This window comes from Morone saxatilis, unplaced genomic scaffold (assembly GCF_004916995.1).
Source record: "Morone saxatilis isolate NCDOM2014 unplaced genomic scaffold, NCSU_SB_2.0 Contig10, whole genome shotgun sequence".
NCBI lineage: Eukaryota > Metazoa > Chordata > Actinopteri > Moronidae > Morone > Morone saxatilis.
The window spans coordinates 4,337,809-4,349,952 of record NW_023339652.1 but is presented as its reverse complement, the minus strand read 5'-3'; the positions used below and the strand labels follow the sequence as shown (position 1 = coordinate 4,349,952).

The window sequence follows — 12,144 nt, the reverse complement described above, 5'->3', positions numbered from 1 at the left end:
TTATTTGCATGTGGCCACAGCCAGACGCATTGCAGTCAGATTTGCGATCGTGTCAATAGGAACACATGTGTGGCTGCGTGTAAGTGTCTCAACTCTCATCTGGAGTTCATGTGGCAACAAGGTACTTGAAATGACAAGTGTGAATGTTGCCAGAGAGAAAATCTCCAATCAAGTTACAGCAACCTGCCCTATCAAAGAGCATGGTTATAAAAGGAGCCTAGACTCTTATTCCAGTTAGCACAAACCATAACAGCAAAGTAAAACTGTACATCTAAGAGCAGTCCGATTTACTGACATGTTATACAATTCCTTTTACAGATGCAAACATATAAAACTGTCAAAAATATACAGAAATATGTTATCTTTTGTTTGTAACACAGAAAACCCAAGACCACACATGGAAGTCTAAATAGCACTTTAGAAATAGACTTCTTACCAGTCGTCTGTGCAGCCACTCTGCCACCCCCTCTGCAGTGGAATCAGGGATCTGACATCGCAGGTTGTCCCTCTCCTCATTGTCCATGAGCTCCAGCGCTCCCCGCAGGTCCTCCAGCAGATGCAGCACCCGCAGGCCACCCAAGAAAGGTGAAGTGGGCGACTGGCAGTCAAACAGGCCGTTGGAGTAGTCCATGGCCTTGGAGCCTGGGGAGATGGAGAGGAGGAGTTAGATGTGGGATGACACAAATACCACTCTTTAATTTACACAAATCATAAAGACAAGTTGGGAAATTACAATAGCTCATTGAGCTGGCAGGCTATTCAAAACAAAAACTAATTTGTTGGGTTCTCACAGACAAAAAAAGGAAGGATTTATGGCCACATTTGGTGCTGATCTGTGGGTGTGGTGGCAGCAGGATGAACAATGACCCAAAGCTATAAATTTTACTTTTTATGCAACTGTATGTTTACTTCTTTTTCCAGAAATTGCAAGTTGTGTCTGTCACCACAGGCTACAAACCTGCTTCATCTGGTGTGGGTGCTATTAAACAAACAGACAAAAACTCTGTAGGTTCACGACTAGAACTCTGTGTACGCACTAAGAAAGAAAAATGCAAACACATTTATAAAGCCGCACAAACTCATGGTTTTTGTATAATATATACCTCAAATATATACCTCAAATATTAGGAAACTGGGTGCTTGATTTCCTCTCTCAGAATGGATGAACAAAGACAAGCCCTTAATCATGTTTAAACACACTGCTGAACATTTTACAGATTGATGAGTAGACTGTAAAAAGATTGAAAGTAGCTAATAATCTAAACAAACTATATTGTATTATATTGTCTCTCACTTTAATTTTTATCTCCACCTTATTATAGACTGGCGTACTGTAAAAACGTGTGAACACCACATGGTCTACAGCATGTGTGAGGTACACACATTCTGCTTTTATACACCAGTTGGTGTGTGGCATAATGATTGCATTGTTTATACATCTGGCTCCAGGAGTCTGAGTGTAATTCACTGGTGACTGTGGCAGCATATTCAGAAAACCTTCTGAGAACACACCAAATTCACTTTAGTTGAGAATACTGCAGTTTAGATATTATCTTTAATAAAGTATTTTAGTTCCTAACAACTTCCCCTGAGAATATTGACATTTTTAAGTGACTTATCTTTTACACTGAGCATCTTTTAGCAATACTTTTACTCCTACTCAAGCTAACATTTGAACAAAATAACTATATTTAGCAAGTACGCACTTCCTTACTTCTACCCCCGCATAAACACAAACACACACACACACACAGTGCAACCACTTGTTTATAAGGGTTGTATCGAACATCATGTGACAAAGCATAAGCAGATAATGATCGTCTCGTGTGTCTCTGCGAATCATATTTTCGGATTTTTCATGGAAGCGAATGCAGCAACGTAATGACTGAACTCGAGTGCATGATGTTCCCAGTGTGCGCTGCAGCCTACTGTACCATCTGTCATCAGTCTTAAATGTCAGCCATAATGAAGATGTCCAACGGTAACAAAGAGGGAGCTAAATAAATAAATACCCAAATAATCATGGCTTCCCCACAGTAGCGAGGGAGTGGAGCTTGATGATGGCTGTGGTTTCTGCGGAAACAGGGGGGACTGGGGGATGTCATGTGACCAGCCGCCTCGCTCCCATTGGAAAGGTCAGCGCTATAATTACACACATCAGCGGAAAAGTAGGGACTCTGAAACTGTAGCTCTGCTCTGCTCATCTGCAGCGGCACAAGAACCCAGAGTGTGGCCAAAAGTTCCCGAGCCGGAGTTTGTATTCCAAACTCACAGAGCTTGAATAATCATTAGTTTCCGTCACTGCGGGGACAATGGAAACTTTCTTTCGTTTCTCATGGTGGAGGAATGCAGTCGAAGCAGAAAGAGCCAGTGATCTAGCAGCACAATTTAAGCATTATTCCAAACTTCAATGTATATTCAGGAGGATTAGATTAAACTGCAGGTAGAAGTGGAAGGAGAAGGGCACATTGTGTTACCGTCCAGTGGACGTAGTATTCCCAGCTTGCATTTCAATGGTTTCCAGATGTGGCTATGGGGCATGCCATGCCCACTTAAAAAAGGCTATTGCCAGGTCCTAAAGTCCAAGTGTACAATGTGGTTACCTGCTATGATCCCATCCATTTGCTCCAAGGCTGCTGCCAACATCTCACTGGCGTCAGACATCATCTTGTGCTCAATGAATCTGAAAGAGAAAAGAAGAACAGTTAGAAAGAAAAGACAGGAAAGATCCATAAAGGACTCTGCCAAAAGCTAAGACATTAATGAATACCAGAGTCTGCTTTAAAGTCAAACACTGTACAGACAGGGGGTTCCCCAAAATTTACAGTTGGCAGCAAAATGAGAAAAAAACAAAACATGAAATATGTGTTTATGGAAGTGAGACAATGTTAGTAAGCCAACAGATCAGATAAGATCCATTTAAGAGTATGTGTGATAGTAAACTGAATATTCTTGGGCTTCTGAATGTTGAGCAGACAAAACCAAAGACATTTTAAGATTTAGCATGAAGATGAGGGATTTAGAAAATGTGATTGTCACCACTTTTTTATATTTTATGGACAATTAACTGATTCATCAAGAAAATAATCCGCAGATTAATCAATAGTAACATAATCTAATCCCCGTTACTGCTTAGAGCATTGCTTTGCCCCTGTACAAGCGTCAGTTTCAAACTACGGCACACTGCACGCATAATTTGAAATCAACATCAGTAATTCTGATATGATACAAGCTCTCATTCTTCTCTTTCGAATGACTGCTGCATCAAATTAACCTTGACGTCTGAGCCACAAAACACTGGCAGCCTGAGAGACAAAAAACAAAGTGATTTGCAGGACTTTTTACCCAGCAGGCCTTCTTTCCGGCAGTCGGACCAGTCACGGGTGCTCATGGGCAGGATCCTATCAGAAATAATGGCACTATTCTCCCAGGGGTCTCAGGCCTCGTAGCACTGGCATGCTCGGCATCTCAAACTTCCATAACAAATTTGGACAGTATCCCCATGACCGCTGAATTCAAACACTTATCACATGTCTCTCCTTTACTTGCATTGGCCACTCATCACTTCAAACCAAATCTGATTTAAAAGGGTTGAGATAGTATACAGTATGTGGAGAGGGCAGCAAAAGCCCAGAACTAACAACATTAAAAACAGTGGCTCTACTTGTTCTCGGGGGGGGGGGCTGCAGGGTTTACTTCATTTCCTCCCTCTCTGGGGTCACAATGTCACACCCAGCAGGGTAAAACGTAGGCATTATGAGCATAATTAAACCAGTGGCCTCAGTATGAGCTGGGGTCTGGGGTCTGCTGCACAAGGGGCCTTAAGTGCTTCATTGCTTCATTTCAACAACACACTCCACTGAAAGGGGAGTAAGTTTCTTCCAAAACATCATACACACTGCTGTGTATTTGCTCTACTCCATAAAACATATTATTAAGATTGATTCTGGTGATGTAGGCGGACACACGAACCATTTCGTGTAATTTAACACAACACACAACTGGTCAATGAGCATGCCAGAAATACCATGGATTTCAAAATAAAACAACCTGCTTTGCAATTAAATTTTACATTTCCCATGGGAAGTTCAGGGTGCAGGAATGCCACACAAACAAATCTTAAAACTAATAAGTTTTCCTCCACAGGTATTTCCAGAGTTTGATGGAAAACCATCACTCACTCTCACCAGGATGGAAGCTGTATTTTGTCAGCTGCATGTTTCACCCCATGGGAGGAACCTAAAGCATGTCTGTTTTCCAAAATGAGAGGTTCTTTTGTTGAGAATGCAAAATATTTTCTTTCCCCATGTGAATGCAGAACACAACAAATGGCACCAAGAGAAAAAACTGTTTGCCATCTTATTCTCTACTTTAATTATCTTGTACAGTCTCCTGGTCATGATGCAGACAAGGCTGTAGAAAAAGTAGGATGGAGACATTTGAAGATTAAACAAAATCACAGTGTTACCATAGTTGAGGCTGATCTCATCCTTTGTCTGCTGTCTTGTGGTAAAAGCCACATCAAATCCCCTTCAGTGGAAAACAGAGCGTCCACATGCAATTCAGAATTTAGGCAAAATCTTCTGCGGAAGAGTCAAACCAGGGTTTCATGAGCTCTTGTGCTGGTCATGTGGCAGAAACTGGCACTGAAGCTTGCCACGTAAACCAGTCTGTCCATTCTTCAGACCCTTTAAAGTGCCAGGCTGAGATATTTTCCACTTCCTTTTGCATCAGTGATGAGCAGGTCATCCATAAAGAATTTTCTGACCAAAACCTCAAGAGTAAAAAGGCCCACAGTTGAGGGTCCATCTCTTTAACCATGTGAAGAAGTGTCTGTAATGAGGATTGATAATGCCACAGTGCAGGAGTGAGCAATACACACATTCCTGAGCAGGTTAGTTCTCCTGAAAACCAAACACTAATGCCTGGTACTGACATCCCCGCCGACCTCTGTGACCCCACTCCCTCCCTCCACCCTTCAGACTAAACCCTGTGGACTTCATTCAGTCAAAAACTAAGACTAGAGGCTGGTGGGATTTTTTGTTTGTCAATTAAAACCATGAAAAGACCAAAATTGAGAATGTACTAACAAGTATTATGTGTCTATCAAAGTCTGGTGTATCTTATTCCTCTGTGCTATTAGAGCTTAATCTTTATCCAAGGCCAATTAAAAACAGTATAATGACCCACACTGCTGCACTGGGTGACAATGCTTCTCCGCTGTTATTTTGACTCAATACCACATACACTCAGTAAAGCATCAAATGTGTATTCACCCCAATAAACGCACTATTTCCTGCTCCTGTCTGAATAATCAGCCACCTGTTTTGGGGAATAACGTAGCCTTTCTACAAAATTGAACTCATATTTGTGACCCATTTTTAAAGTCTTCAATAGGAATCAATGAGACTACCTAGGCTAGTCAAAAAGTATTGAGGGACTGGTTTTGGTCTTTTTTAGTGTTGTTGACACAAACAGAAGAACAGAATAACACCAATATTATCCTTAAAGTGATACTTTACAGGGGTTCTACATTTCACTCAAAGTCATTCAACTCCAAAATAAAATGTGTTTTTGGGAAACACAAGAACAGAATATTTATATTCTTAAAAAGTCATGCCCACTTCTTTCTGTCGGGACAATGTAACTTCTCATTAGCTTAGCTAACGATAGTTTACTGTGTGCCAAGTAGAAAATGTTGAGTAATGAATAAAGGACTAGAGACAGCTTCGGCAGGCTAACAGTATAAAACCACATTACAATGGCTCTGTTCCCGTAGAAGATTCACACAAACTTGTTAAAAAGCCATCAATGTCTAATCTATCTAGATGTATCTGACAGCAGTAATATTTCCAAGTCTATTTTATAGACAGACATGTCAGTCTAAACAGCAAACTTGACTTTTCTAATGCTGTAAGGTGGTTTTAACACCAACCAGATGGAGAGAAAGAGATATGGAGGGGGAGGGACAGTGCGTTTGAAAAGAAAATAGGCTGGGATTACTTGACCCTATGTTGAGTGGTTGGGGTCTAAAAACACACACACACACACACACACACACACACACACAAACCCACGCCTCTGCTGGTGCCAATAGCCTTGGTCCAGCTGTGGTACAGATGTGCATTTCAGAATTGTACTGGCTCAGAGTACTAATGGAAGCAGCATTAGTTGTAGTACAGTAACACAAGTAATAGTAGCAGTCGAGAGTTTTAGAACTGGTAATAGTACGGTGGACAACCCTGCTGCTTGTTAAATAGTAAAATTAAGTAAAAGTGTTGCACTGTTTGTGAGTCTAAGGCTTTAAATCACAACCATCAATCAAAACAAGCTTAAATTATTTGCTTTTCATTGGTTTTAATAATTCTGCAATTCAAATTATCTTCTTGCAGATAGTTTCAAATTGAATCCCCATTAAATGTTAAAAAAGGTGTCCCACCAGGCTCAATACTAGATCCCTTGCCATGAGTTTTCCAGCTTCAAGTTGATGATACCATCTTGGACACCATCAGTACCACTAACTAACTACTAGGGCCGCAATACCATTATTCATCTTATCTGTGAAAGATCCAAAATGGCAGCAAACTCTCACATATGAGAGACTCCTAGAACCATTAAATGTTTTATTTCAGCTTAAATGGCTCAAAACTGGTCCTAAACAATGCTGTCACTTCTCTTTTCATACCTTAAGTAACCAACATACTGCTGAATTATCCTATATTTAAAAGATTGTTTGAGATGTTTCTCATCAAAAAGAGAACATTTATTATACAATAGTCTCTTATCCTGCTGGGTTATTGAGATACACGGTGTGCTTGTGTTGATGCCGCCACTCATGAACCACTGATCTCTAGTGGCATTTAATTAAAGTGACATTTTATTATTTATTCAAGACAGCTATAGAGCTATGAAGAGATATATAGCAGAGTCATATTTCATTACTGCATCCAGAAGACATCAATACACTTGTGTATGTGTGTATTTTGAAAGCTTAATTAGTTAAGACATCGACCATGAGTGGCTGTAAAGTTAGTTTATAAAGTTCCTCATACCTTCAGACACTTGCAAGATATGTTTGATCTCAACAAGAAATTTCTAAATAAATAAACCATAATTAATCTGCCAATTCTTTTTCGATATCATGTTAGAAAATAGTGAAAAAATACCAAATCACAAGCTCCCTGATGTCTTGTGATGTCCATTCAAAAGTCCAAAACCCAAAGATATTTAGTTTACTATCGTAAAAGTCAAAGCAAATGGTCATATTGGAGAAGCAAAAACTAGAAAAATGACTATTAATCAGCAATCATAGTAGCTTAAGCTCAAACTCTAAAGTACTATCACTCCTACAATACAGGAGTAATAGTACTTGAAGAGGTAACGTGACTGTGAAGCGAGACATGGACTCGTGGAAGTGAATCCCACGTGAAATACGAGCACGAGTCAAACACCCTGCCTTTGTTTACACCTCCCACTGAGAGATGCTCCAGTGGACTTTAAGTTTGGGCTGCTGTGAGGTCGGACTGTTTGACAGAGACGACAGCGCAGGCTTTAAACCACTGCTTTCTTTCTACACAAACAACTCTTTGTCTTTCAGAGACTCACATGATAGCACTGCGACACAGATCCCAAGTTATTGCAGTTTTTCCATGTGGCCACAACTGCATCACAGTCAGAAATCACATTGGAGGGGGGGGAAGAAAGTAAAGCGGATTGTAGAAAGGGGCAGGAAAGACTGAGTAAGAGATCCCAGCAAGCCAAGAAAAACTGCCCTTCATTTCTTTTGTTATCAAAGTCTTAGCACAGAAGCAGCCCTTTCTAAGTATGGAGACTTATTTAGGGCGTAATTCACAGCTGCTGCGTCGATTCAGAAGATAAGTAAAATACTGGCAAAGAGTTCTACAGTACTGCCCACAGTGAAACCATAAAAAGGCTTAAAAACAGAGGCATCCCCACACTCAGGAAGACCTTCACTCGGTCCTGTCAGGAAGCGTTTCCTGCCACATTCTGGAGAAATGTCTTCCTCTTCGTCAGAAATGGCCATTTCCCAGCAATCCCGACACGACTAAAAGCCACTCATACAGAAAGCTGGGCCTTTAATGACATTCCTGTGAGACAACTGTTTCAGATTACGTTAAGATTTTAATTTAATTTCAGAAAGATGCAAACATCCCAATATATCATGGGACTCAAACGTGACACCTCCCTATCTTTCAAAACACACCACCACAAGAGTGCTGTACAAAGAATGCAAGGAATGCAAATGTCAAGGAAAAAAAAAAAAAAAAGGTGGCTGAGATAGAAAGGTCCCCGTCGCTTCTCTTCACACGTGGCTACAATAAAAAGAAAAATACATAAAGTAGAGATCTTCGGGGTCTGTGCCATGTTGATCTTGCTGCAGGCCAAGTAAGCCGCTAACACAAACTAGGGCCAGAAAGTGGACTTTGTCTCATCTTTACCTGACTGAGCAACAAACAGTCGCCTGTTGCCTGAGGAAACAAGATAATTGGTGCCAGGAGATTAGATTTATTTATTTGCGTCTTAAACAACCACTGAGAAGACGCGAAAGTGAGTTTTATTATGCTAGTTCTCCCACTGTGACATCAGATAGCGCTGTGCAGGCAAGTGTGCAACAGCATGGGTTCTCTGTGCAGCCGACTGTTAGCCGTGAGAGTGTGGCAGGATACAAATATGGTTATTGTCAGAGAGGGAAATAAAATCCTTTGTTATGCTTTCAGTTCTCTACCCAGATGCCAAGACATCATCAGACGTACGCAGAGAGAGGAGGGCTGCCAGCAGGTCATGCAGCGCCTCAGGAGGGACCTTTTTCCCTGAACAGCTGTACACTGCAGAGAGTTTACCCAAACAAAGGCTGCAAAAGTCTGAGACTGATAATGAAAGAAGCTGACACTGGAGCAGAGGCAGCTTTTTAAAACTGCCGGCTTTGAGTTGGCTGCTACCGCCTTTTCCTACAGTAAATGCTGCTGGGAGCCAAACTGAGTCTGACTGGAGGTTCACCGCAGTGATTCATGATTTGGCTCGTACATTAATGGACATGTGATGCAAAAATTAGCTCTGCTTAAATTAAAAACAAAAGCGAGCATAATTCAACTCACTGAAAGAAAATACACTGCCCTGAAAAATCTGAGGAAATATTACTTGATTTATTTATCCTTCTCTATGGATGATTTCACATGTGTGTTTTTGTCAGTATGAAGTATAAACACTAGCAGTGGTGCAGCTGGTGGTCTTTGTTGAGTAGTATAGAGATTCTGCCATTAACAAAACCATTAAATAATTGCTATTCTCTCAAGGCTAATAGCTATGGTAATTTGATCTAATATCAAAGCATGAAAAAAAGTACCATATTTGAGGAAATGTTACTTTATCTCACTATAGTTGTTTCTTTTTTCCTTCTCTATGGATGGTATATGATATGAATTAGTAGATTTTACATGTGTGTTTTTTCTAATATGGAGTGTAAGCACTACTAGTTGCCTATATTGAGTAGTTTAGAGATTCTGCCATAAACAAATATAAAAAACCATAATTAAATGTCCCAGGAATAATAATAGCTATGGGAGATTAATCTGAAGCACAATAACTACACTAATCTCTTTTAAGTCACATTAACTGTAAAATGTGCATGTATCGCATTTAAAAATAGAAACAAATGCTTATATTAACGTTAAATACTCAAAACATTACAAGACAGTTAGCTACTCTTACTTGGAGTTAGTTAACACAAACACTTTTTAATTAGCTAAATCACGTCCAATTACAGGGAGAAAACAACAGAAGCGGCTAGCAGTCCCAGCGACGCGTTGATAAACAAACCTTTCAAAAGAAAAACTACAAAAGTTCATTGAAACTTCGGTGAACTTACAGTTTCCGACCGACAAATGCTGATGAAGGGATCCTGCAGTCTCCGGTCGCTTTACTCCACAACACTTTGGGCACTTTGTTTTCACAGGAGCTTCATGGCTGGCGTTCACCTTCCCATTGAATTTCTGTGTGAACTGAAGGTTTCATCCCAACTAAAGAGCGATTCCAGCGGCGTCGAGCTACCCGGACGGCGCGGGGAAGCCCCGAAACGGAGGCCTTCAAAATAAAAGCGTTAAATTGTTGGTAGTCACTGGGATACTTCTAGTTAACTAACTTACATCTCAGAGTTAAATATTGTACTTTTTACTCCGCTACATTTGTCTGACAGCTTTAGTAACTAATGCACCTTAATTGTTTTCATCCCCTTTAGTGTCCAGTGAAATCAGCATCTACAGATTGTGTGAAGGGTTAAGTGTGTCTTTAAGATAAGATAAGATAAGATATTCCTTTAATAGTCCCACAATGGGGAAATTCCAATCTTACAGCAGCAAAGTGGATAGAGAAAAAAAACAGTATAAAGACAGTATGAAAAAAAATAATATAATATAATATAATATAATATAAACACTGTACAAGAGAGAAAAAACAGTAAAAAACCACAACAGATAACACAATAACACAAACACTAGCAGCATGGGTCAACACAATTATCATACTTCATGAGATAAATAAACTATTTAACTATTAAACATCATATAGAAGAGTAAGAGACTGACAAAGAAATGTTTTCTAAATAATGAACGTTTTACTTTTAGTACATTTTGTTCATAATACTTACATAATTTTCCTTAAGTAAAGTTCTGAATGCAGGTAGTTTTCCAGTGTAGACCTATTGATATTTCTACTTAAGGATCTGAATACTTCTTCCACCACTACCCAACACATCTCTTGATAAATCTGAGGGGTCACAAAAAGGAAAAAAAGAAAATATAATCAAAACAAAAAGAAAATGTCTGATTTTCATCAAATGTTTAGCTACTTTTTTTGTGAATAATTTATACTTGTTATACATGTTTCTCCAGTTCAAGACAGCTATTATTTGTTATTGTCAATTGTGTCTGTAACTGTGTCCCTGGTATGTACAATGATAGCTTTCTTTACTCTCTAATATACCTTTTAGAATATTTTTGACTTTGACCTTTTTCCTTGTGACGAATGTTTTTTTCACTTTTTCAAATTCTGTTAATTGAATGAAATGTTTTTGAAAGTTTGAGATTATAACCTGCTCTATTTTGAAAGTCCCTGCCGGAAACAATATTTGTTATTGCATTAGATTTACACTGCGCATGTTTTTTGCGCTTTTTCTTTTCTTTTTTCTTCAAAAACTCGAAACGCTAATTGTCTAAATAGTATAAACAAATGTAAATATTGTAAATGTACTTATTTGACCGGGTTTAGCAAACCTAAAATCCCCAAAAACAGGAAAAGTGGGAGTTTTCAGCTTTACAGAAATAGTTTTTATAGACGTAAGAAAATATTACCAAGTGCGTCAAAAACAGTGCGCTCTAACTCATCTTCATTTTTCTGCATATTCAAAAAGTATCCCTTTTTAAAAAGAAAAGATATGATAACAATATTTTTCCAGACTCAAACATATAGTCCGAAAAGTCATCAGACGTTCAAAATTACGAGGAGACCCTGAAGGCAACAGTTATATGTTGGTCAATCTTGCTTGAAAAGCCTGAAATCAGTTTTATAGCAATAAACAGCCTCTTTGTTGCCGTGTATCTAGTTTATCCGACACTGTCTGATGGCAGTCGTAAAAAGGCTTCAGAGCAGAAATGTGGTAAAAGTGTCTGACAGAAATTAGGTGAAAAATTACCAAAACAAAGGAAATGTTCATGTTCACATCTCAAGTGAGCTGCAGCCATATCTCAACTGTCTTAATGCTTTTCATTTTAATGGCTTTTATCTGGATTCATCTCACCAGTGCACTAAATGAAACAAAGTGTCTCTAATAATAAAAGTGTAGGCACGTTATAAAATGAATTATATTAAGACCTTATATAAACTGTCTTACCTCATATGACAAAAGTAACTATGCATATTTACTCTAGTACTATATTTAAATACAATGCTGTGGTACCTATACTTTAAGCATTTCTATTTTATGGAAAACAACATGTTGCACTTTTTCACTTTCATACATTTAGTTCACTGCTAGTTTCTTTGTAGATTTTAGTTTATTTAATATTATGCATTGTTAATGGTAAATTAACCAGCAGTATATAAAATAGTTAAGCTCCACCTCACCTAGCT

General features: G+C 39.0%; 1 protein-coding gene across 3 annotated transcripts in view; it reads right to left on the bottom strand.

Annotated features, from left to right (window-relative positions):
* The window catches only part of ppfibp1a (PPFIA binding protein 1a), a 25,969-nt gene extending 15,937 nt beyond the window's left edge, over window positions 1–10,032 (bottom strand). For 2 of the 3 annotated variants that reach the window (XM_035673596.1, XM_035673605.1), the window contains exons 1-3: window positions 9,887–10,032; window positions 2,604–2,683; window positions 437–642 (exon numbers count right to left, since the gene is read on the bottom strand). In XM_035673596.1, the coding sequence (XP_035529489.1) occupies window positions 437–642; window positions 2,604–2,667 (270 nt within the window). In that variant the 5' untranslated portion in view covers window positions 2,668–2,683; window positions 9,887–10,032. Of the gene's footprint in view, window positions 1–436; window positions 643–2,012; window positions 2,073–2,603; window positions 2,684–9,886 lie in introns of those variants that run through there. The other variant, XM_035673613.1, reaches the window with a different exon arrangement.
* Between the last annotated feature and the right edge of the window lie 2,112 nt (window positions 10,033–12,144).